The following is a 26,975-nucleotide window of genomic DNA, read 5'->3' as shown; positions in this document are numbered from 1 at the left end:
CGACTCACTGCTCGCCCTGGGGTGTAATTCATCACGCTAATTCTGTTGCAAAACGTTTTGTCTGTTGGTTTTGCAATGGAAACATTATACCATTTACTTTAGGAACCAAGCAACGTCGAACGGAACCGAGAGGGGTTTACCTGCATTTGACCCAATATAAGCTATCGTTTCCGTTTGAAGTAAACGGTTTCTGTTGCCAAATGTTTGGCAACGGAATCTGAGTAATGAATACATTCCTGTTTTGCAACATGGAAAAAGCATGTTGAAGACGTTCATATTTTTGCAAGTAAAAATGGATTGTTTCGTTGATAAAGTATGGAAGTTTCACTAGAGCAACATGTTTTGAGATGTCTGAAAGGTCAAACACATTTAGAGTGCAGGTACTAGCTATTTGATGAGCGGAAGAAAATAAGAATATCGCTATGGTTGTGAAGCCATGTGCTTCTTTGTTTACCAAAACAGCGGCTGTTGGAGCGATTGTGTGAATGGTTCTGTGAAGAACGTGGAATTTGGGCTTGTAAGAAGTGAGCCGCACAAACGGCGACAAAGTCTGCGTTTTTAAGTCAAGTTAAAGGTTAGTAACGAATTGTTTTTGGTTTGGCATGCGCGCCTATTTTCGATTGTTTTTGTTTCCTCGATTTTGCTTTGATCATCAAACTAAATTGTTTGCATGCTCAAGTCTTTAGGCAATTTGAGCTATGGAGCTTGTCCACAACTTGGTTGTATCAGGCGTGTAAACCTAAACGCGCCACTTTCCATCTTGCTAACGTTAGCTAGCTAGCTAGCTACACAACAAAGGGATCTCTGAGCTAGGAGGGTAACGTTAAATAGCTACCCCTGAAGAAAGTGGCACAAATGTTAGCTGAATTTGTAAGGACAAATCTCAATAATCCCAACGTTTGTTTAGGTCTGAAAGTGCATCACCAGGTTGATTTCATCTAGCAAAAATTACCTAACGCTTGCTATATTGTTTTATCTGTCATGTATAATCTATTACCTAATTTTAGAAGTGTACTTTCACAATCAGTGTATTGGCAAATAATTGACTGCTCACTGAAACCTATTTATTCGAAACCAGCTAGCTTTTCTGAAATATATATACTGGCGCTCTAATAAGGTTGCATAGCGCATACATTTATTACTACATGACTGTCGGGTATGCGAGAGTGAGGGGATGGTCACGTGTGTGAAACGCTTGTTTTACAATCAACCTCTAACCAACCCCCCACCCCAATTAGTTCAAGCCAGGGTCATGGCTACAAATTTTTTTTTTACAATGAATGTTGTATTATTAAGGTTCTTTGAGATTGTGGTCTCATTAAATGCTATTCAGACCTAAACATGCCCAATGTTGTGGATACAATATTATTTCCCCAGTACCTGCACCTGGCCTGGAGCAGTCTATTTCAATCTGTGGGACATACAGTGTTTTCAGAAAGTATTCACACCCCTTGATTTTTTTCCCACATTTTGTCTGTCATAGTTGAAGTGTACCTATGATGAAAATTACAGGCCTCTCTCATCTTTTTAAGTGGGAGAACTTGCACAATTGGTGGCTGACTAAATACGTTTTTGCCTCACTGTATCTTGTAATTGAACAAAATAGTAAGGTGGCCAATAACTGAGGACCATATGCCAATAATATGGGATTTTTTTTTGGGGGGGGGGGGTAAACCGCTTATCAAAAAGCTTATAGTAGTAATGTTATTTCCACTGAAATTTATGACATCAAAAATCACAAAACATTGATGGCTTGATCACAAGATCACAACACTATTGAAGGTAATATATTGCTTAAAAGCTGTTGAATATGCCGATGATACGTGGTGCTACACTAGCTAAAGTTAGGCTCTGTGTGTTTAGCTTGCTAAATAAATAGCTACATAAATATATATGCTAGCCTATTAGCCACATGAATGACTTGTGATCATTGCCTTTGCTAGTTTCATTGTATTGACAATCCCAGGCTTAGTTACTTTTTTCAGTTTTTGTCCAAAATATTGAGTCATTGAAACAGTGCATCCCAAATAGGTGAAGGCAGCAAACAATGTATCAGGCCAGCTGTGATTTACAACCCGACAGCAATATTTTTTGGACTACCAAGAAATGTATTGGTGAATTATATTAATCATGCATTGAACTGCATCCATCTATTCTGCCAACAGTGCCTTACTGTACGTCATGGAATTTTTTGTCAAATATAATGTATTTTTAAAACCTCTTATGAAGTTGGTTTTGTAGCATCAACTGGGAGTTGGATATTGTTGACTGGTATTATGATTGTCTGTTTTGTTTTATTTCTGAACGGTAGTTAATTAAAACACTTTCATTTCCTCTTTAAAGGCACCATTCGCCTCATGGTGAAATCCTTGAATGGTTTTCTTCCTCTCTGGCAACTAAAGGAAGGACGCCTGTCTCTTTGTAGTGACTGGGTGTATTGATACACCATCCAAAGTGTAATTAATAACTAAACAATGCTCAAAGGGATATTGAATGTAGGCTTTTGTTTTTTTTACCCATCTACCAATCGGTGCCCTTCTTTGCGAGGCAATGGAAAACCTCCCTAGTATTTGTGGTTGAATATGTGTGCGAAAATCAATGCTCGACTGAGGGACCTTACAATTATCTGTATGTGGGGTACAGAGATGAGGTAGACATTCAAAAATCATGTTAAACAATATTTATTGTACTCCACAATACTAATTAAACACTATCCCTTAACGCGCCAATCCCGTTAGCGGGATAGATTTGACAACATCAGGTGAAATTGCAGAGCACCAAATTCAAACTACAGAAATATTAATATTCAACATTCATGAAAATATAAGTGTAATGCATCAAAATAAAGCTTAACTTCTTGTTAATCCAGCCACTGTGTCAGATTTAAAAAAGGCTTTATGGCGAAAGCACACCATGCGATTATCTGAGGACAGCGCCCCGCAAACAAACACAAAATAATTTTCAACCAGGCAGGTGTGACACAAAAGTCAGAAATAACGATATAATAAATGCCTTACCTTTGAATATCTTCTTTTTGCAATCTCAAATGTCTCAGTGACACAATGAATGGTCGTTTTGTTCGATAAATTCCTTATTTATATCCCCAAAAGGTCAATTTATTTAGCGCGTTTGATTCAGAAATACACCGGTTCCAACTCGCCCAACATGACTACAAAGTATCTAATAAGTTACCTGTAAACTTGGTCCAAACATTTCAAACAACGTTCCTAATCCAACCTCCGGTATCCTAAAATGTAAATAATTGATAAAATTTAAGACGGGATAATCTGTTTCCAATAACGAAGAAAAATAACACGGAGCGCGCTCCTGTTCACGTGCATCAAAATACTAGAGACCCTCCGAGTGACACATACAAAGAACAGCACTACTTCTTCATTTCTCAAAATAAAAACATCTACCAATTTCTAAAGACTGTTGACATCTAGTGGAAGCCATAGAAACTGCAATCTGGGCCCTAATAAATCAGGTTTCCCATAGAAAACAATTGGAAAACACAATTACCTAAAAAAAAATGTTTCCCTGGATGGATTGTGCTCGGGGTTTTGCCTGCCAAATCAGTTCTGTTATACTCGTAGACATTATTCTAGCAGTTTTAGAAACTTCAGAGTGTTTTCTATCCACATCTACTAATTATATGCATATCCTAGCTTCTGGGCCTGAGTAACAGGCACTTTACTTTGGGCACGCTTTTCATCCAGACGTGAAAATACTGCCCCCTATCCCTAAGAAGTAAGCACATGTCTACTCCTGAATGTATGTAGGCTTGCCATAACAAAGGGGTTGAATACTTATTCACTCAAGACATTTCAAAAAACATAATTCCACGTTGACATTATTGGGTATTGTGTGTAGGCCAGTGACAAGAAAATCTAAATTCACAACAATACGTTTTCACAACAATACGTTTTCCACAATACGTGGAAAAAGTCAACTTTCTGAAGGCACTGTATCTGCCAACTCGCTGCCTGGTTTCAGGTCCCTAGGATTGGTTCAAATTTACCATCCGTAAGTGTTGTGGACTGTGGAAAAATTGTGCTTTGTGGGGAGCTTGTCTACTATGTAATAAAGTGCTTACAGTGCAGGTAATGGTTATTCCCTATACCTACCGCAATGTGAGCACTTCTGTCACAAAGCAGACGTCCTATCTGCTAAACTCTGACGTGGTCATCCAACAAGAAGTCTACTTCATTCTATTTGGCCAATTACATATTTTCTGGAATTGATGGCATCCATTGAACTAGTTCATTATGCCCCTTGGTGTCCAAAGTGCTGTTTGTAGATAAAGTAGATAAACTCATCAGACCTACTGCAAAACCAGCATTTTCTGACTCATAAGGTGCACCACTCAGCCGGTTCCACCAGAGGGTAAGAATTCCTTGGTCTCGGTTGCCGCAAATAACATTGCCAGGGATCTCTAGTATGAACATCCCAGCAGTCATTTCTGTTTTGTCTAATTTGTTGGAATTTAGTGCAACTAGTTGCTGATCATGTGCTATGCTTCTAACTATGCTTCTATGTGGTTTTACATTCTAAATGGGGCCACTAAGACTAGCTTGTGTTGAGAGGCGGAGTCTTGGGCAATTGCCAGCAATCTTAAGGGGCATTGCACTTGTCTCGGTCTGACAGCACTGGCCGAGCTCGACCACTGGAGCGGAACTACAGCTGTTGTTTACGAAGCATGTGACAAACATGGGAAGGGACAGCGCAAACAGGCCCGTTAACTCATACAGATAGGAGTTTAGTGGAAGATCGTAAGATCACATGACAAACACTACACAAGGTATTAGAAATGTGAAGTGTATGTTTGGATAAACAAGTGAGAAATAAAGTGTTTGTTCAGACCCTATCCATCTTGCATTGAGACTCTGTCTAGTTGTAGTTTACCACCCCAGGTGTTGTCGAAGTATGACGTGAACTCGACTGTAGCTGGAAGGTATTTTGTAATAATACAGCTTTGAATGTTGACTCGTAAATCAAAGTAGCACTTATTATTACGTTGACAACTAACCAAAGTTTTCGCAATACCAATCTATTCCCTTGTTCTTGAGGAGGATAGCAGTCTCCTAGCTACAACATCCCAACTTGTAAGGCGTGACGAATAACGTATTTTGAACTTCATTCCATATTGATATCTATCAATCAAATGTAAAAAAAAAGGGCTTTATGAACTACATCAGCAGTCACAAAGTGCTTTACAGATACCCAGCCTAAATCCCCAAATACTATTGACCACAGTTTTATCCCTAATGTGAAGCATTGTAGAGGTATCAAAGACACACGACTGGAAAAGACTACCTTTTAACAGTATTATCACAAAAGTATATATTAGTCATCTCCACTGTCTGCCCTATAATGGTAGTATGTTGTCTTAATGTAGGGGGTGGGGGATATACTGGTTAGGACAGGTTGGCCATGAAAGTGGTTTATAATCCTCTGCTGTATCATTACAGGATATTCTATATGATTATTATGGTGAGAATGTTTCTTGTCAGGGTCTCCCCACTGTTTCAGTGCATATCTCAGATTCCTACCCCACCCCCCTCACACCTGTTTTAAGCACCTCTCTGAGACGCCTCCGCCTCCTTAAAGTGCGTCTCTTGCCTGTTCAGGGGGCCTCTGCCACGACTACAACCCTGATGAAGTCCCTTACTGACATATTGCCACCCCTCAGTCCCGCTTTTCCATTCATGTACAAATACATTTTTAAATAATAATTTCTATAGGTTTACAAACAGGCATAATACTAATTTTATGTGTTTTAGATTGTTGTGACTGTGTTATCCAAGTAAAGAAGTAAACAAGGCGGCCCCTTGCCACAGCGCCTGTCTGGTTTATGAAGGTTAGTGATTCACTGTGCTTTCTCAATTCCCGGTGGAGAACATGATGACAGGGTACCTGTATTTTCCTTAAAGATCACAGCGGTACAATGTTTTTCTGTGATATTTGTCTCCCTCAGGGTGATCATAAAGTAGCGCAATGTAATCTCTGACAGCAATTTGACAGAAGCTTGCTGTGTGTGTGTGTGTATCCTATGCTCATTTCTCTCATGTAGACTCCTTTCTACCAATGCCCTAGGGCAGTGATTGGGGACATTGCCCTGTGTAGGGTGCTGTCTTTCGGATGGGAGGTTAAACGGATGTCCTGACTCTCTGTGGTCACTAAAGAGACCATGGCACTTATCGTAAGAGTAAGGGTGTTAACCCCGGTGTTCTGGCTAAATTCCCCGAAGCAAGGGTAAAAAAGAAACGTAACCTAGAGCCATAGAATTTGAATGTCTGACAGTGCAAACTGTTACTGATGACATATATGGGTGCTATGTGGTTATGTTCAATGTACTTTTAGCCTGTCTTATATATTTACTTGACCATCAAAGAAACGCAGGTGTTGTCATTTCTAGTAACAAGGTGGTAAAGAGCGGTTTTGGTATCATTTTTAAGCAGTATTTACTGAAACAGAAGTCAACCGTACACCCCCAACCAAATGTTTAATTTGCCAAGTAACGGACGTTAAAACGAAAAACTCCATCTGTTTTGTGAGAAGGGGTTACTTTTGCCGTTCAACCAGGTTTCGTCAGGAAAATAGCTGTTTTGTATTACCCCCTTTCGAGTCCAACACACCTCTGAACAGAGCTTAAAGGCCCAGTGCAGTCAAAAACACGATTTTCTTGTGTGTTATATATATTTTCATACTATGAGGTTGCAATAATATGTGAAATTGTGAAAATAATGATAAATCCCTGTTGTTTGAGCTGTTTGAAAAGACTGTCTGAAATGTCATGGTGGAAGGGAGTTTTGGCCTTCCATGGTGACATCACCATGCGGCAAATGAGTTAATAGACCAATAAGAAAGATGGTTCCAACCCTCTCTGCTAATAACAGCTCATTTTCCGTTTCCCCCTCCCCACTCAGAACACTCCCTGACAGTCCTAGCAAAATTCTTGCTTGAGAAATTGCTTGCTAAGAAGCTGTTTTTGTTTGTTTTAAATTAAAATGGTCAAAAATAATCACAGTAAGAGACTTTATTCTTACCCAGAAATGATTTGATATTGAGATAAAAATGGCTGTATTCGACCTTTTTGAAAAACTTGGGAAAGTATTCTGTATTGGGAAATGTATGAACAAATTTGACCTACATGCATGCAGGTGATGAGGTTCATGCCATACCATACTGGTAGTGATATGACATAAAGAGGTGGCCTACAATGTATTTGTGAGTTAAGATCTTCTTCTGAGTATTTCTAACAGGACCATATGCTGCTGGAGTGGGGCCATAACATCAAGGAACCCTGCCTCCCCATGCACGCTTTCAGCCCTCAGCGGGTGTCTGGATGTCACCATTGTACAGCGCGTTGGATTTAATTTGAAGTTTGACTTTATTACCCTTGTGTACGCACTTATAATAGCGCTTAATGAGCGCTTTAACCATTTCCACATATCAAGAAGAAAATTATGGTAGAGGTGCAAGGGGTGGAGTTACTTGGTGTCAATAGCCAATGGAAAGCACCCAAATTATGAGTGGTGTTGAGTACAGTATTTATGAACTGTATAGTTGTCTGGCTGAGACTAGACTGTGAAGAGATCCAAGTACAGGTAAGTAAGAATATGATTTGCAGATTATGTACTTAATATGATATATACTTTGATCATTAGGGTGGTCAAGAGGCCTGGCTAGGTTAATTCAATTCATATATTTATCATTATTGGGAAAGGTTGATTGCGTACCTAAAACAGACTTTTCTGTAGTGAAGTGGGAAAATCTTTATATTCCAGTTTAGGCTCCTGTGTAATGTAATTAATCTGTTATAAGAACAACAATGATGATTGAAGTGATTCATGGGGTAAATTAAAATCTTGTTGTGAAGTCATCTAGATTAGCTATTATTTTATGCAGGTAGTACAGGCTAATGTTGACGTAGTTTCAAATATGAGAGGAACTGGAGCATTGTGAATTGTCAGTTTATCTCTGATCATCCTGGCACATGCAGCTGGTCTGTATGCCAGTACAACTCTACTGGGTGAGCATGTTAGTGTGTTCTATAATCAAAACAGAATTCAAGCTGTATTTGACGCCAGTCATGCTTCTTCCTGTGTGTTCTCCAGGGCGCAAGGATGATTGTTCAGGTTCTCCTGACGGGGACACTATGCTGTCTACTGCCAGGTCTGTTTCCACATGAAACCAACATTTATGCCTAGATGGCAACTAAATATAGCCTATAGAATGGGGTATTATCTTTCTATTGCAAAAGTAAGATTCTTTCAGTAGATGCAAGTGATAATGCAAAGAGATTTTTATGAAATAGAAAATGTTATATTGTTTTCATAAAGTTCTGAGTGCAGATATTTCGGGAGCAAAAGCCGCCTCTCCTCCTCTGACCCCGTTTGTTTCCTCTACCCCTGATCCCTTTCTGCAGGTTTGCTGGATGCTACACCTCTGAAGGCTAGAGGTAATGAGTCGTTCCACCAATTGTGTGCATTTTGAGAAGTGTAACTTGGTCAAAAAAACTTTTGATTGGAACGTTCTGTCATAATGAGCACACACATATTCAACTTAATAAAAAAACACATTTTCCCATCTCAAAAGGTTGAAAGACTTAGTGCCTTTTAAGTGCTAAATAAAGGAACCATTGACTGCAAGCTGCACAAAGAAAATGACATTGTTAAAACATTTCTAGCCTGTCTATCTATGGGTAACAGGGTTGACGTGTTAGCCTGTCTATCTCTATGGGTAACAGGGTTGACGTGTTAGCCTGTCTATCTCTATGGGTAACAGGGTTGATGTGTTAGCCTGTCTATCTATGGGTAACAGGGTTGATGTGTTAGCCTGTCTATCTATGGGTAACAGGGTTGATGTGTTAGCCTGTCTATCTATGGGTAACAGGGTTGACGTGTTAGCCTGTCTATCTATGGGTAACAGGGTTGACGTGTTAGCCTGTCTATCTATGGGTAACAGGGTTGACGTGTTAGCCTGTCTATCTATGGGTAACAGGGTTGATGTGTTAGCCTGTCTATCTCTATGGGTAACAGGGTTGACGTGTTAGCCTGTCTATCTCTATGGGTAACAGGGTTGACGTGTTAGCCTGTCTATCTCTATGGGTAACAGGGTTGATGTGTTAGCCTGTCTATCTATGGGTAACAGGGTTGATGTGTTAGCCTGTCTATCTATGGGTAACAGGGTTGATGTGTTAGCCTGTCTATCTATGGGTAACAGGGTTGATGTGTTAGCCTGTCTATCTATGGGTAACAGGGTTGATGTGTTAGCCTGTCTATCTATGGGTAACAGGGTTGATGTGTTAGCCTGTCTATCTATGGGTAACAGGGTTGACGTGTTAGCCTGTCTATCTATGGGTAACAGGGTTGACGTGTTAGCCTGTCTATCTATGGGTAACAGGGTTGATGTGTTAGCCTGTCTATCTATGGGTAACAGGGTTGATGTGTTAGCCTGTCTATCTATGGGTAACAGGGTTGATGTGTTAGCCTGTCTATCTATGGGTAACAGGGTTGACGTGTTAGCCTGTCTATCTATGGGTAACAGGGTTGACGTGTTAGCCTGTCTATCTATGGGTAACAGGGTTGATGTGTTAGCCTGTCTATCTATGGGTAACAGGGTTGACGTGTTAGCCTGTCTATCTATGGGTAACAGGGTTGATGTGTTAGCCTGTCTATCTATGGGTAACAGGGTTGACGTGTTAGCCTGTCTATCTATGGGTAACAGGGTTGATGTGTTAGCCTGTCTATCTCTATGGGTAACAGGGTTGACGTGTTAGCCTGTCTATCTATGGGTAACAGGGTTGATGTGTTAGCCTGTCTATCTATGGGTAACAGGGTTGACGTGTTAGCCTGTCTATCTATGGGTAACAGGGTTGATGTGTTAGCCTGTCTATCTCTATGGGTAACAGGGTTGATGTGTTAGCCTGTCTATCTATGGGTAACAGGGTTGACGTGTTAGCCTGTCTATCTATGGGTAACAGGGTTGACGTGTTAGCCTGTCTATCTATGGGTAACAGGGTTGACGTGTTAGCCTGTCTATCTCTGGGTAACAGGGTTGATGTGTTAAACCTGTCTATCTATGGGTAACAGGGTTGATGTGTTAGCCTGTCTATCTCTATGGGTAACAGGGTTGATGTGTTAGCCTGTCTATCTATGGGTAACAGGGTTGATGTGTTAGCCTGTCTATCTATGGGTAACAGGGTTGACGTGTTAGCCTGTCTATCTCTATGGTAACAGGGTTGATGTGTTAGCCTGTCTATCTATGGGTAACAGGGTTGACGTGTTAGCCTGTCTATCTATGGGTAACAGGGTTGATGTGTTAGCCTGTCTATCTATGGGTAACAGGGTTGATGTGTTAGCCTGTCTATCTCTATGGGTAACAGGGTTGATGTGTTAGCCTGTCTATCTATGGGTAACAGGGTTGACGTGTTAGCCTGTCTATCTATGGGTAACAGGGTTGATGTGTTAGCCTGTCTATCTCTATGGGTAACAGGGTTGATGTGTTAGCCTGTCTATCTATGGGTAACAGGGTTGATGTGTTAGCCTGTCTATCTCTATGGGTAACAGGGTTGATGTGTTAGCCTGTCTATCTATGGGTAACAGGGTTGATGTGTTAGCCTGTCTATCTTTATGGGTAACAGGGTTGATGTGTTAGCCTGTCTATCTCTATGGGTAACAGGGTTGATGTGTTACGCTTGTCTATCTCTATGGGTAACAGGGTTGATGTGTTACGCTTGTCTATCTCTATGGGTAACAGGGTTGATGTGTTACGCTTGTCTATCTATGGGTAACAGGGTTGATGTGTTACGCTTGTCTATCTATGGGTAACAGGGTTGATGTGTTACGCTTGACACCCTCAGTTTTCCACCACAAAACACCAGAAAATGGCCAAAACAGCTCACTTGCATTTACACTATGATTTGACTATTTGATGTTCAATGTTTCTTTTGAAAAAATAAAATGTTTCACCATATTAAAACGAGAGTTCAGTTCACAAAACAGGGTTGACCTTAAAATGAGGGAAAAAAACGTAAATGAACACTAATCACGTGAAATAAATAATAATCTTCAGAAATAACTTTGTCAAAGCAAAAAATAACTAGGGCTTTACAAAGATGGTGAAACTTTGGGGATTAAATGGGTTAAAATCTTCCTAGAAGTAACACAGGGTTGATGGAGGGACATGTCAAAATGCTAAATGCTTTTTCGTATTCAAAATAAGATTTATTGAATTCTCCATGTGCTCTATATTAAAGGGCACTTCATTTAATATAGCAGGCGTTTAAAATTCGATATATTGTTCTACTTAAAATATCAAAGGGATGCAAAAGGCACTCATTTCGTGGAATGACCCTAATATTAGAAAATACAACATCGGCACATGCTTGTTTTACTGGGTAGCCTACTCTTTGATTTATGTGTGTGTGTGTGTGTGTGTGTGTGTGTGTGTGTGTGTGTGTGTGTGTGTGTGTGTGTGTGTGTGTGTGTGTGTGTGTGTGTGTGTGTGTGTGTGTGTGTGTGTGTGTGTGTGTGTGTGTGTGTGTGTGTGTGTGTGTGAGAAAAAAATAGGTTTTCTAATTATTTTGCTTAAATGTTTTGTCTCCATCCACCCTCTCTCCCACCATGATTCCTGTCATTAAATGCAGCTGTAGGGGAGGTCAGCATCGACTCTGCCCAGGCTCATGGCTTCCTGTCTCAGTCACGCTCCAAACGGAACATCAACCCGGACCCCAAGTGGCACCGCGGCACGCCTGATTTCCAGTCCTACTACAAATTCTACAACAGCATAGGCCATATTGAAGGAGTGAGTAAAGGGATCACATCATGAGAGAGATTTATTTTAATTTTATTTCAGCATTATAATGAATCTTAAACAATATTTAATTCAGGTTCTTGTCATCTGTCCATCCCTCAACCAATCTGATTACTTATTTTCTCTTTCCCTCCCTCTCATTCTCAAATCCTGTGTGGATCTCTCTCTCTCCATTTCTCCCAGCTGTATGAGATTGACAAGATCAGGATACTGTATCAGCAGATGCGTCACCTAGAGCAGGTCTATGGGCCAGACGCCTCCAGCTACCAGAATGCCCTGGGTGTGATAACCCCTCCACCTACCACCGCAGCTCCTACCACCACCACAGTGCCTCCTACCACTCAGCCCCCTCCTACTACACCAGCACCACTTTCTCTAACTGAGGCTGATGTCCTTTATCTGTGTAACCCCAAAGACCCCCTCTGTAAAGCTCACATCGTTTACCTGCCTGCAGGGGCCATCCCAGTCCTCTGTGACCCACGCTACAACCCTACCTGCAAACCCCAAACCGGCAAGGTGGTCATAGCCGCTGCCGGACCTGCGGAGCCAGCTGTTGAATCACCTCCCCCACCTCCAACCCCTCCTAAGAAGTCTCTCCCACCTCCTTCTCCCATTGTCATTAAAGGGATGGAGTATGACTGCGACCCTTACTGGGACCCTGACTGCCTGATCGATCACCCACCTCGCTCTGTCCAGGTGACTGAGCCACCACCACCCCCTACTTTCCCACCTGTTGTGGTGGCCCCTGTTGAGGAGGAGGAGGAGGAGGAAGAAGAAGAAGAAATGGCCACCGAGGACACAGTAGCACCTTCTGACCCTTATGATTGGGGGCGTGACCTTTTTGACCCTTACCACTATTCCGACCCAGCACCTGACCCCCAGTAGACAGTTTTTTGTTTTGTTTATCTAAGTACAAACATAACACATTAGTACTGCAATACAACAGAAGGTCATTTACCAAATACAGGTAGGACTGTGAGCAAAACCATAACAAACACAATTGTACACAAACACAACAATTTCCCCACATGTATGACATTTCTCAGTTCCATCAGAGAATATTGTTTTGAGTTGTAGAGACAACGGACTTATAATTTATTGTATTCAACGTGTGTGTGTGTCTGTTATCAATTAATATTAACAAAAATTAAGTGTCACGTCCCATTTGAAATTGTTTGTGGTAAAAGGTCGCCCTCCAGCGGTGAGAACTGAAACTATAAATTAAACGATCTATCTGGACAGTCTGTTTTGTAGATTTAAAATGTGTAGGAATAGTACAACTTTTTTTGTGTGTGCATTTTGTTAGATTTGGATGCTGTTACTACAAACTAATGCTAGCTAGAGTAATTAGCAGGACGACATACAGTATGTGTGTGCTAGTGAGTATGTAATAAGGGACGCTGAAGCAACACAAAAATGATTACCATGTAGCTAGCTGACTATGACTTGTGTTTTGGAAAACATTTCTCCTGAGTTTCTGTAAGGTAGCGTGGCCGAGCGGTCTAAGGCGCTGGATTTAGGCTCCAGTCTCTCAGGAGGCGTGGGTTCGAATCCCACCGCTGCCATTTGCGTTTTTAGGCCAGGTCACCCGTGATTCAAGTCATTACATGTCCGAGGACGTCGGAAGATTGTGGTTAGCAGTGTGTTATTTTGAGCAGGTCTTGTTTTTGCTGGGGTAAGCGGCTGTCTCCGGTTGTATGTTCGAATCCAGCGATAGAAAGTCGTTTTTTAAAACCTAAATCTTAACCCTTACTTACCTTAACCATTCGGAGTTAATGCCTAAACTTAACCTTAAAAATCCGGAGTTAGTGCCTAAATTTAACCTTAAACACTTCGAAATTTGACGTTTGAGAATCATAGATGAACATCTAATTGAGAGCTTGTTCGTTCAGTAACATATAAACATGGTGGAATACACATAACAGCGACTGTAGGAATATAGCTAGTGTATACTTCAAAGCACATAAAAATGACTAATTTAGCAACATTCTGTAAGGTAGCGTGGCCGACATTCTGTTGTAAAAGGCACCGCTGAGATTCGAACTCAGGATCTCCTGTTTACTAGACAGGCGCTTTAACCAACTAAGCCACGGCACCACTGGTAGAAAAAAGAAGCGAAATGTTTTTTGTACGCTGTCCATCTATTTAACTTTTACGACGTTATAGCGTAATTCAGTCTATACTTATTAATATAATGTTATTTATTAAAGGTCACGAAATAAAGTAGAAGTCTGCATTTCAATTGTATCGCTCTGACCCAGTCCTGTAATTGCCGTAGTCAAATATAGAAAATGTACAGGCCTACATTGAATTACTTTGCATAGAGGCAAAAATCACCATGAATTTGATTTTCCTAAATACTCGTTTAGAAATAACGTAACATTTGCAATGCAATGTGAAACGAAAACAAACTACAATTCCAGATCTCACATCCAGGACAAAATCTCTTCCACCGACGAGGATGGGATTCGAACCCACGCGTGCAGAGCACAATGGATTAGCAGTCCATCGCCTTAACCACTCGGCCACCTCGTCACCACATACATTAATTGCATAATGTTTATGAATATCTCACAAATGACATATTTTTTTGCCTTCTAACGGATTTGAGATGTCAATACTATTCCCCATAACTTAATTCTCCAAACCTGCTGCGTAAATTACAACCTGCTACAGAAAAGTCACTAGCCGTTTCGGAATGGCGTGTTTTTAGGGAATGTTATCTGTGTGCATGGGCGGAAGTAATCAAGTTTTCAAATCAGTTCGCTAGAATTTGTTAGATGTACCGGGCACTGCGTTTGTATTTATTTATTTCAAACTATTGAAAAAAATAACTACTCTTTCAGAACTTCTGACTTTCATTTAACAAAACGTTTTACGTCGTCATTTAATCAGAATAGGATCCTCGGAGTGTTGCGTTTCTCCGAGGACCAGGTGAGAATAATCATTTCTCATCTATCTCCATTCATCATGTTCTGATACTTCATTTCTGAAGTAACAGGTAAGGATATACCTCACTGACGATGGGTTGAGAACATGGCAGCGATGGTCAAGTATGCGTGGCAAGTCATTTTAGGTCATGGTTACAAGGTTAAAACATTTTTTTTTTTAGACGATACTGATATATTTCTAATTTTAAGTCCACGTCAGCACCTTCCAAAAGTTGATATTTTGTATGCCTATCGTTATATATACGCACATGTCATGAAACATCAAGATCCTCTGCTTATTTGATGAGAATGCTTTGCGGCGAATATTAGCATAATCTCAGCACCACCAGCCTTCCGATTGGTGCTTACTCCAGTTCGTTTATTTGTTTTTTAAATGTAACATTTGTTCTATCATATAAAGTACAACCATTTATTTCTACAAGCAAACCTTGTGCGGGGAACTTCGTCCTAATTACTGTGCTATTTCGCTGAATAAATACAAAAGATAAAACACGAAATAAATTAGCTCTCGCGAGACTGCTACTCCAGCACTGATCCCGTTTACTGGTGATGGCAAAGGTGCTCTGATGCTGTACGCAGCAGAAATGTACAAACACAACATCAAACTCGCAAGACTGTGCTCCCATGGAAATGTATTTTGCACTTGCTTATCGTGACAGTGACCGAAAGAAACACACTTCGAAAACAGATTCAACAGTTGGACCCAGAAAACAGTTTTAGCAGCAGCCAGTGTATTTCAATATGAATTTACTGATGAATTAAAGTTACAGATAATGTTTTCCTTCATGTTTTAATTCCTATCTGCTCCTAGCCTATATCACTCCCTGTCACCATGCCACATTAGGTATTACACTACACATACTTGGGGAGTAGCGCCACTACATATAATTCAACTAATAATTCAGCTACATTTTGCAGTGGCTTGATGGTAGTTTAACTAAATTCAAATCTTTGCAGTGTTTTCAGTAGTTAATTACAGTGAACAAAAATACACACGCAACATGCAACAATTTCAAAGATATTACAGAGTTACAGTTCATATAAGGAAATCAGTCAATTAAAATAAATACATTAGGCCCTAATCTATGGATTTCACATGACTGGGAATACAGATATGCCTATGTTGGTCAAATAAAATAAAAAAAGGTAGGGGCGTGGATCAGAAAACCAGTTAGTATCTGGTGTGACCACCATTTGCCTTATGCAGCGCGACACATCTCCTTCGTATAGATGTTCAATGGCTGTGCAAAGTTGCTGGATATTGGCGGGAACTGGAACACGCTGTCATGTTTGTCGATCCAGAGCATCCAAAACATGCTCAATTGGTGACATGTCTGGTGAGTATGCAGGCCATGGAAGAACTGGGACATTTTCAGCTTCCAGGAACTGTGTACACATCCTAGCGACATGGGGCTGTGCATTATCATGCTGTAACATGAGGTGAAGGCGACGGATGAATGGCACAACAATGGGCCTCAGGATCTATTATCGTATCTCTGTGCATTGAAATTGCCATAGATAAAATGCAATTGTGTTTGTTGTCCCTGGTTTATGCCTGCCCATACCATAACCCCACCACCATTGGGAACTCTGTTCACAACGTAGACATCAGCTTACCTCTCGCCCCCACACGACGCCATACACCCTGTCTGCCATCTGCACGGTACAGTTGAAACCGGGATTCATCCGTGAAGAGCACACTTCTCCAGCGTGCCAGTGGCCATCGAAGGTGAGCATTTGCCCACTGAAGTTGGTTATGACGCCAAACTGCAGTCAGGTCAAACCCCTGGTGAGGACGACGAGCAAGCAGATGAGCTTCCCTGAGACGTTTACTGACAGTTTGTGCAGAAATTATCTGGTTGTGCAAACACACAGTTTCATCAGCTGTCTGGGTGGCTGGTCTCAGACGATCACGCTGGTGAAGAAGGCGAGATCCTTGGCTGGCATGGTCACATGTGGTGTGCGGTTGTGAGGCCGGTTGGACGTACTGCCAAATTCTCTAAAACAGCATTTGAGGTGGCTTATGGTAGAGAAATTAACATTAAATTATCTGGCATCAGCTTTGGTGGACATTCCTGCAGTCAGCCTGCCAATTTCACGCTCCCTCAAAACTTGAGCCATATGTGGCATTGTGTTGTGTGACAAAACTACACATTTTAGAGTGGCTTTTTATTCTCACTAGCACAAGGTGCACTTGTGTAATGATCATGCTGTTTAATCAGATTCTTGATATGCCACGCCTGTCAGGAGGATGAATTATCAAAGGAGAAATGCTCACTAACAGGGATATAAACAAATTTGTGCACACAATTTAAGTGAAATAAGCTTTTTGTGCATATGGTACATGTCTGGGATCAGCTCATGAAACATGGGACCAACATTTTATGTGTTGCGTTTATATTTTTGTTCAGTGGACTTTTTTGCCATGTGCGGTTTAGCAAACTACTGGATATTGTTAATTCTGGCAGCTATTTTAGATTTAGTTTTAGTATTAGTTTAGTATTAGCTTGAGTATTTTAGATTTAGTTTTAGTCTTAGATTTAGTCTTAAAATACCTTTAAGTCTTAGTCACATTTTAGTAATTTCATCCTTCGTAACATTTTTATTATCAGTCGACTAAAAGTCTGGTCATTTTTTTGTCTAGTTTTAGTCACAGTCATTATAGTCAACTAAATAGTCTGTGCATTTTCTTTCAATTAAATAATATTTACCTTTATCTTCCATCTTGTGCACAGATAGCCTTGTCCAACTAGGCCTACCATCCCCTCGTATACCTTAGCTGGCAACATTGTTATTATGGCAGATTTGAACCAATGCCAGCCATAATTAACCATGTATAGGCTATATAGCCTTGGTTGCAGGTTAAACAATTTACAGCTCTGATTTTCTCCCCCATCATATCCCTCGGAGTATGGTAAATAACAGTGCTTTCACTACTAGTATTCAGCAAATAGCATTCGTTTTTCCAATTGAACAAAGAAAAACAACCGCAACTCACATTTAAGGATCACGAGTGCAGCAACATAGATAAATGAATAACAGCGGACATGGCAAATATAGCTTCTGGTGTGATTAGAGCAAAATTGGCCTATATGAAAACAAAGATGATCAAAAACATTATTGTTTCTTATTTTGGCAAATTACAATTGACGTTTCCTGGCTGCGCATATCAATTCAAAAGAGAGAGAGGGTTGACTGATGTGACGGCTTGCACAACTTGCACAATTGAAGGGCATTACCCACCAATGAGAAGATTGCACAAAATATTCTGCAAAGGCATGCATTTATGATTGGACAAAACAGATTAAAAGGAGCTTCATGTCAAATTGAATGTCCATTAGTCTCATGTGGATTTCTCATCTTGTTACATTTTCGTCAAACAAAAATTTTAATAAATTGTTATAGTTATCGTTTCTTTCAGGACATCTGGTCTCGTTATTGTCATTAGTTTTCGTCAGGAAAAATACGTTGTTGACTAATATCTTTCATCACAGTTATTGTTGACAAAATGAATACAATTTTAGCAAAAATAAATGCTTTTTTGCAACAGAAAAAAAGAACCACTAATAGCACAGCCTGCACATTAACGTTTATATTTTTAAGGGTTATGCAGGTTGATAACGATATCAACCAAATTATATTGTATCAGACTTTCCAAACAACATTCCCAGCGAATGAGAAAACAGTCATGGTATTTAGTTTAAGAGAGTGAACAAGATTTAAAAAATACAACATTGGAGCTAATTTGAATGAGAGCCAAATAGAGAACGACCGATAATCTGTCGGGTTGATCTTTTTGGTAGCCCTTTGCTAGTCTATCAACTATCTAGTCAATCAGTGCAGCCGATGTCCCTTTACAGCGCGAGAGCACGGTGCCTCTTGTGTCAAACTGCTGCAAGGTACAGCCCGGCGCCACTCATTTCTAACGAGCCTGTCATGAAGAACCTCTGTGTTGCAACTGCTAGCTCCTCACTCATGCTGCACATAATTTGATAACACACTTCAGTAATGTGACACGCATGTAGACATTTTGAAACTGTTAATGAATTTACTGTTTGGCAAACAGTGTTGGGGAAGCAACTCTGAAATTATAGTTTACCAAGTAACCAATTACTTAACACTGGAAGAAGTAAAACTAAACGAAAGCTACCATTAAGAAAAATATAGTTTACTTAACTAAAGTTAATTTGTAAAAGTTGTTCACTACATCCAAACTGCTTTGGGAAAAATGGTCATATGTAAATCTCAAATGTCATAGACTACAAATTGTAAGAACATATCACTTTGTATGTTGGGTCATATGGGTTATATGTTATAACTGGCTTACTGGGGCTCTCTCATGCCGTCCCTGGAAGGGGTGCGTCACCTGAGTGGGTTGATTCACTGATGTGGTCATCCTGTCTGGGTTGGCGCCCCCCCTTGGGTTGTGCCATGGCGGAGATCTTTGTGGGCTATACTCAGCCTTGTCTCAGGATGGTAAGTTGGTGGTTGAAGATATCCCTCTAGTGGTTTGGGGGCTGTGCTTTGGCAAAGTGGGTGGGGTTATATCCTTCCTGTTTGGCCCTGTCCGAGGGTGTCCTCGGATGGGGCCACAGTGTCTCCTGACCCCTCCTGTCTCAGCCTCCAGTATTTATGCTGCAGTAGTTTATGTGTCGGGGGGCTAGGGTCAGTTTGTTATATCTGGAGTACTTCTCCTGTCCTATTCGGTGTCTTGTGTGAATCTAAGTGTGCGTTCTCTAATTCTCTCCTTCTCTCTTTCTTTCTCTCTCTCGGAGGACCTGAGCCCTAGGACCATGCCCCAGGACTACCTGACATGATGACTCCTTGCTGTCCCCAGTCCACCTGGCCGTGCTGCTGCTCCAGTTTCAACTGTTCTGCCTTATTATTATTCGACCATGCTGGTCATTTATGAACATTTGAACATCTTGGCCATGTTCTGTTATAATCTCCACCCGGCACAGCCAGAAGAGGACTGGCCACCCCACATATGCTCTCTCTAATTCTCTCTTTCTTTCTCTCTCTCTGAGGACCTGAGCCCTAGGACCATGCCCCAGGACTACCTGACATGATGACTCCTTGCTGTCCCCAGTCCACCTGACCGTGCTGCTGCTCCAGTTTCAACTGTTCTGCCTTATTATTATTCGACCATGCTGGTCATTTATGAACATTTGAACATCTTGGCCATGTTCTGTTATAATCTCCACCCGGCACAGCCAGAAGAGGACTGGCCACCCCACATAGCCTGGTTCCTCTCTACGTTTCTTCCTAGGTTTTGGCCTTTCTAGGGAGTTTTTCCTAGCCACCGTGTTTCTACACCTGCATTACTTGCTGTTTGGGGTTTTAGGCTGGGTTTCTGTACAGCACTTTGAGATATCAGCTGATGTACGAAGGGCTATATAAATACATTTGATTTGATTTGATTTAATTAACAGAATGTCATTTAGCCTATTAGACACAAAAAATATGTTTCAAATACGAATTATGTAGGTCTGATGCCCCAAAAAAGAAAGGAAATCATTGCCTACTACACCCATATTCTTTGTCTTTTTGTAAAAAAAAAAAAGTATTGTGTAGTTCCAGTAATTAGCTACACTGCTACATGGCAAAAAAGTAATTATCAACTGAAGACACTACCAAGATTTCACTACCAAGATTTCAATTTAGTTTATTACTACCAAGCTACTGCAAAATGTAGTTCAATTACTTGTTGAACTATATGTACTGTAGTTCACTACTCCCCAACAATGTCGGCAAAACAATTTCCATACAGGCTACAACACTTTACAAAGCAAGAAGATACCAGGAGATTCCTAGCCCTCTAGAGTTTCTTCTCAATGATGAATGTATGGAGCGATCGATAGAGCAGTGGAAATAAGTTCAGAGTGAGTCATCAGTCAACCCCATCACTGTGTTTAATGTACTGTATTTAGCCAGAGTTAAGTCATTGAATTTTCCTTTTCAACTAAGTTGCTGTCTGATGAAAACCAGATTTAGAGCAATATCTCATGGTACCCAGCTTTATATACAGCTGAAGTCGAGTGATGGTGGCACCCACCTGGACACCCAGTTGGACACCCAGTTGGACATGCACGGCTAGTTACCATTTTTAACAAGACATAGCTAACCAATTATGTATATATACAGTGCCTTGCGAAAGTATTCGGCCCCCTTGAACTTTGCGACCTTTTGCCACATTTCAGGCTTCAAACATAAAGATATAACACTGTATTTTTTTGTGAAGAATCAACAACAAGTGGGACACAATCATGAAGTGGAACGACATTTATTGGATATTTCAAACTTTTTTAACAAATCAAAAACTGAAAAATTGGGCGTGCAAAATTATTCAGCCCCCTTAAGTTAATACTTTGTAGTGCCACCTTTTGCTGCGATTACAGCTGTAAGTCGCTTGGGGTATGTCTCTATCAGTTTTGCACATCGAGAGACTGAAATTTTTTCACATTCCTCCTTGCAAAACAGCTCGAGCTCAGTGAGGTTGGATGGAGAGCATTTGTGAACAGCAGTTTTCAGTTCTTTCCACAGATTCTCGATTGGATTCAGGTCTGGACTTTGACTTGGCCATTCTAACACCTGGATATGTTTATTTTTGAACCATTCCATTGTAGATTTTGCTCTATGTTTTGGATCATTGTCTTGTTGGAAGACAAATCTCCGTCCCAGTCTCAGGTCTTTTGCAGACTCCATCAGGTTTTCTTCCAGAATGGTCCTGTATTTGGCTCCATCCATCTTCCCATCAATTTTAACCATCTTCCCTGTCCCTGCTGAAGAAAAGCAGGCCCAAACCATGATGCTGCCACCACCATGTTTGACAGTGGGGATGGTGTGGTCAGGGTGATGAGCTGTGTTGCTTTTACGCCAAACATAACGTTTTGCATTGTTGCCAAAAAGTTCAATTTTGGTTTCATCTGACCAGAGCACCTTCTTCCACATGTTTGGTGTGTCTCCCAGGTGGCTTGTGGCAAACGTTAAACAACACTTTTTATGGATATATTTAAGAAATGGCTTTCTTCTTGCCACTCTTCCATAAAGGCCAGATTTGTGCAATATACAACTGATTGTTGTCCTATGGACAGAATCTCCCACCTCAGCTGTAGATCTCTGCAGTTCATCCAGAGTGATCATGGGCCTCTTGGCTGCATCTCTGATCAGTCTTCTCCTTGTATGAGCTGAAAGTTTAGAGGGACGGCCAGGTCTTGGTAGATTTGCAGTGGTCTGATACTTCCATTTCAATATTATCGCTTGCACAGTGCTCCTTGGGATGTTTAAAGCTTGGGAAATCTTTTTGTATCCAAATCCGGCTTTAAACTTCTTCACAACAGTATCTCGGACCTGCCTGGTGTGTTCCTTGTTCTTCATGATGCTCTCTGCGCTTTTAACGGACCTCTGAGACTATCACAGTGCAGGTGCATTTATACGGAGACTTGATTACACACAGGTGGATTGTATTTATCATCATTAGTCATTTAGGTCAACATTGGATCATTCAGAGATCCTCACTGAACTTCTGGAGAGAGTTTGCTGCACTGAAAGTAAAGGGGCTGAATAATTTTGCACGCCCAATTTTTCAGTTTTTGATTTGTTAAAAAACGTTTGAAATATCCAATAAATGTCGTTCCACTTCATGATTGTGTCCCACTTGTTGTTGATTCTTCACAAAAAAATACAGTTTTATATCTTTATGTTTGAAGCCTGAAATGTGGCAAAAGGTCGCAAAGTTCAAGGGGGCCGAATACTTTCGCAAGGCACTGTAAATAATTGTAGCTAGCTAGCGAGCTAGTTAGTTAGCCTAACAGTACGCTAGCCATGTTCGTGCCATTTACATTAGCAAACTAACCTCACTGACAAGGTTCATAGGTTCCAGTAGGCAAGATATCGATAAGCTGTGCAAACTAGTGGTGATACACTACATGACCAAAAGTATGTGGACACCTGCTTGTCGAGCATGTCATTCATTTGCTGCTATAACAGCCTCTACTCTTCTGAGAAGGCTTTCCTCTAGATATTGGAACATTGCTACACAGACTTGCTTCCATTCAGCCACAAGAGCATTAGTGAGGTTGGGCACTGATGTTAGGCAATTAGGCCTGGCTCGCAGGCGGCGTTCAAATTAATCCCAAAGGTGTTTGATGGGGTTGAGTTCAGGGCTCTGTGTGCAGGCCAGTTAAGTTCTTCCACACCAATCGGGTCAAACCATTTCTGTATAGACCTCGCTTTTTGCACTGGGGCATCGTCATACTGGAACAGGAAAGGACCTTCCAAAAACTGTTTCAACGAAGTTGAAAGCACAGAATTGTCTAGAATGTCGTTGTATGTTGTGCGTTAAGATTTGCCTTCACTGGAACTAAGGGCCATAGCCCGAACCATGAAAAACAGCCCCAGACCGCTATTCCTCCTCCACCAAACTATACGGTTGGCACTATGCTTTCGGTTCTCCTGGCATCCGCTAAACCCAGATATGTCCATTGGGCTGCCAGATGGTGAAGCGTGACTCATCACTCCAGAGAACGCATTTCCTCTGCTCCAGAGTCCAATAGCGCCAAGCTTTACACCACGCCAGCCGACACTTGGCATTGTGCATGGTGAGGCTTGTGTGTGGCTGCTCTACCATGGAATCACATTTAATGAAGCTTCCAACAAACAGTGCTTGTGCTGACATTGCTTCCAGATGCAGTTTGGAACTTGGTAGTGAGTGTTGCAACTGAGAACAGATGATTTCTATGCGATACGTGCTTCAGCACTCGCGGCTGAGCCGTTGTTGCTTCTAAAGGTTTCCACTTCACAATAACAGCACTTACAGTTGACGGGGCAGCTCCAGCAGGGCAGAAATTGAGCTCTTTTCAGTAAGGCCATTATACAGCTATTGTTTGTCTATGGAGATTACAAGGCTGTTTGCTCGATTTTATACACCTGTCAGCAACGGGTATGGCTGAAATAGTCGAATCCACTAATTTGAAGGGGTGTCCACATACTTTTGTATATATAGTGTAGGATGGTAATGTAGGATAGGGTGCTATGAAGGCCACTGGCTGGTATATGGAGCCAGATAGCTGCCAAAAGGTTGAACGTACGTATCGTTAGGATCGTAAGAAAATCCATACGTAAATTGTCAGGATCATAAGAAAAGCCACTTGTGAAAATGTCACCTGTGAACAGACAAACACCATGTTACGATTACGGGCTAACATTTTATGCTTGAACAAATCTTGTGTCACAATTCTGGCGTACAATAATACCTTTCAGAGTTTTGGCAGTTTCCCCTCATCAACAGAAAAAGCATACATGACTAGCTAGCTTCGACTAGCTACATTTCTTTCATGTCCTTTGCATTACTGACAAAAAAGGTCTGTAACCAAGTAAAGGGAGGCGTAAAGTAAGAATTGAACGTGTTAATGTTCATTCATAGTTGTAACATAGGGTTTGTACGTTTACAGATCTAATTTAACGTTTACATTTCATGTTTCATGCATGGCTTTTCATACAATCTTAACAATTGACTTACGATCTTTCTTTCTTACGATCTTAACGATGCATATGTTCAACCTTTTGGCCGCTATCTCGCTCCATACTGGTAACCTGTCAAAATTCTTGACTGTCAGCAGCATCCTTCAATCTGGAGTCGTCATTAGTCACTCAAACACAATATAGCAGTGTATGTGAAATGTATTGCCAATATATTACGATGTAGTTAGTATTAGCGTCTCACAATAAATGCTTGTGTGATATGGCCATACCTTTTTCCAGCTAGCTAACTTGGCCTATAATTTGTAATTTTTTATTGTTAACTTCAGGGCTCCCGAGTGGCACAGTGGTCTAAGGCACTGTATCTCAGTGCTAGAGTAGTCACTACAGACACCCTGGTTAGAATCAAGGCTGTATGTAGGCTGTCATTAAGTAAGTAAATAAGTAAATTAAGTAAATAAGTATTTGTTCTTAACTGACTTGCCTAGGTAAACGTAATAAAATACATTTTAAAAATGAGTCAAAAGCGCATTGTTAATGTCAAAAGGGCACCCTTGTGCTCAAAGGAAGTGTGGCTCTGGATAAGGAGGACACTAGTGTAGTGAGTGCCTACATTTTTCATACTTGTCCCCCATGGGAATCGAACCCACAACCCTGGCATTACAACTCTGGTCTGCTAAAATGACGACAACAACAAAAACAGAGTGGTGCGCATGTCCTTCCACTTTTGGAAGCCTGACTTCTTTGATGAAAAAAATAAAATACTTGACATAAAATTGTGAATATCTGACAAATAGTACAGCAGCAATTTCTTCAGAGCATCATGAAACGATCTGCAAACAACAGCCAACTCAGAACTGGGGTTGAATCTATGTAGCCCATACCTGTATGCTTACAAAGGCAACCAGTCCAGGCAACAACTACTCTCCAATCACAACCATGGGTAAATAAACATGACAATATAAATAATGTTCTATGTATACCATTCCCAAGGTAGGATATGATCATAAACTTATATATTAATCTATAATATTAGAATTATTGAGGATAATGTTAGCTGTATAAAGTAATGTGGTTTCACTTATTGTCCAGAGTACATATTTGTTGCATGACATTACGTTAAATGGGCTAATGATACTAAATAAAATGTAACATAACGGATGTAGCTAGCTAGTGGAATGTATTATTTTATTTGAATAAACTGGGTGTTTCGAGCCCTGAATGCTGATTGGCTGACAGCCGTGGTACACGGGTATGACAAAACAGTTATTTTACTGTTCTAATTACATTGGTAACCAGTTTATAATAGCAATAAGGCACTTCAGGGGTATGTGGTACTCCGCGTTGCATCGTGCATAAAGAACAGCCCTTAGCCATGGTATATTGGCCATATTTTTTATTTATCTAGGCAAGTCACTTAAGACCCGCTTGGGCTTTATTGCTTAAATATACAATATCAATCAAAAGTTTGGACACACCAACTCATTCCAGGGTTTTTCTTTATTTTTTGCTATTTTCTAAATTGTAGAATAATAGTGAAGACATCAAACCTATCAAATAACACATATGGAATCATGTAGTAACCAAAAAAGTGTTAAACAAATCCAAATATATTTTTTGATTTTAGATTCTTCAAAGTAGCCACCCTTTGCCTGGATGACAGCTTTGCACACTCTTAGAATTCTCTCAATCAGCTTCATGAGGTAATCACCTGGAATGCATTTCAATTAACAGGTGCATCTTGTTTGAGCCAATCAGTTGTGTTGCGACAAGGTCGGGGTGGTATACAGAAGATAGCCCTATTTGGTAAAAGGCCAAGTCCATATTATTGCAAGAACAGCTCATATAAGCAAAGAGAAATGACAGTCCATCATTACTTTAAGACATGAAGGTCAGTCAATACGGAACATTTCAAGAACTTTGAAAGTTTCTTCAAGTGCAGTCGCAAAAAAATCAAGCGCTATGATGAAACTGGCTCTCATGAGGACTGCCACAGGAAAGGAAGACCCAGAGTTACCTCTGCTGCAGAGAATAAGTTCATTAGAGTTAACTGCACCTCAGACTGCAGCCCAAATAAATGCTTCACAGAGTTCAAGTAACAGACACATCTCAACATCAACTGTTCAGAGGGGACTGCGTGAATCAGGCCATCATGGTCGAATTGCTGCAAAGACACCACTACTAAAGGACACCAATAATAAGAAGAGACTTGCTTGCGCCATGAAACATGAGCAATGGACATTAGACCGGTGGAAATCTATCCTTTTGTCTGATGAGTCCAAATTTGAGATTTTTGGTTCCAGTGAGACGCAAAGTATGTGATCTCTGCATGTGTGGTTCCCACCGTGAAGCATAGAGGAGGAGGTGTGATGGTTTGGGGGTACTTTGCTGGTGACACTGTCTGTGATTTATTTAGAATTCAAGGCATACTTAACCAGCATGGCTACCCCAGCATTCTGCAGTGATACGCCATCCGATCTGCGCTTAGTGGGACTATCATTTGCGCTTAGTGGGACTATCATTTGTTTTTCCACGGGAAAATGACCCAAAACACACCTCCAGCCTGAGTGATGGAGAGAGATGGAGTGCTGCATCACATGACCTGGCCTCCACAATCACCTGACCTCAACACAATTGAGATGGTTTGGGATGAGTTGGACCGCAGAGTGAAGGAAAAGCAGCCAACAAGTGCTCTACATATGTGGGAACTCCTTAAAGACTGTT

The 26,975-nt window shown here is 40.9% G+C and overlaps 1 protein-coding gene and 4 non-coding genes across 6 annotated transcripts; 2 read left to right on the top strand and 3 right to left on the bottom strand.

Moving 5' to 3' along the window:
- Positions 1-220: 220 nt before the first annotated feature.
- On the top strand, positions 221-13,064 carry LOC139388734 (uncharacterized). 2 transcript variants are annotated; one of them, XM_071135608.1, is made up of 5 exons: positions 221-574; positions 8,121-8,178; positions 8,432-8,464; positions 11,654-11,811; positions 12,004-13,064. In XM_071135608.1, the coding sequence occupies exons 2-5, from the start codon at positions 8,130-8,132 to the stop codon at positions 12,703-12,705; spliced, it is 942 nt and encodes a 313-aa protein (XP_070991709.1). In that variant the 5' UTR covers positions 221-574; positions 8,121-8,129; the 3' UTR covers positions 12,706-13,064. The 2 variants fall into 2 exon arrangements, with proteins under 2 accessions (XP_070991709.1, XP_070991708.1); XM_071135607.1 differs by lacking the exon at positions 221-574 and having other exon boundaries at positions 8,046-8,178.
- Positions 13,065-13,303: 239 nt separating this feature from the next.
- trnal-uag (transfer RNA leucine (anticodon UAG)) lies at positions 13,304-13,385 on the top strand. Its single transcript has one exon. It is a non-coding gene; the product is annotated as a tRNA-Leu (tRNA).
- A 458-nt stretch (positions 13,386-13,843) lies between these two features.
- On the bottom strand, positions 13,844-13,917 carry trnat-agu (transfer RNA threonine (anticodon AGU)). The gene has a single exon. It is a non-coding gene; the product is annotated as a tRNA-Thr (tRNA).
- Positions 13,918-14,273: 356 nt separating this feature from the next.
- trnas-gcu (transfer RNA serine (anticodon GCU)) lies at positions 14,274-14,355 on the bottom strand. The gene has a single exon. It is a non-coding gene; the product is annotated as a tRNA-Ser (tRNA).
- Positions 14,356-14,710: 355 nt separating this feature from the next.
- Positions 14,711-14,844, bottom strand: LOC139388851 (U8 small nucleolar RNA). Its single transcript, XR_011629374.1, has one exon. It is a non-coding gene; the product is annotated as a U8 small nucleolar RNA (small nucleolar RNA).
- Between the last annotated feature and the right edge of the window lie 12,131 nt (positions 14,845-26,975).

The sequence above is a fragment of the Oncorhynchus clarkii genome, chromosome 29, assembly GCF_045791955.1.
Source record: "Oncorhynchus clarkii lewisi isolate Uvic-CL-2024 chromosome 29, UVic_Ocla_1.0, whole genome shotgun sequence".
In the NCBI taxonomy this organism is placed as follows: Eukaryota; Metazoa; Chordata; class Actinopteri; order Salmoniformes; family Salmonidae; genus Oncorhynchus; species Oncorhynchus clarkii.
The sequence above is the reverse complement of the archived record's forward strand: the minus strand, read 5'-3'. Positions and strand labels throughout refer to the sequence as shown.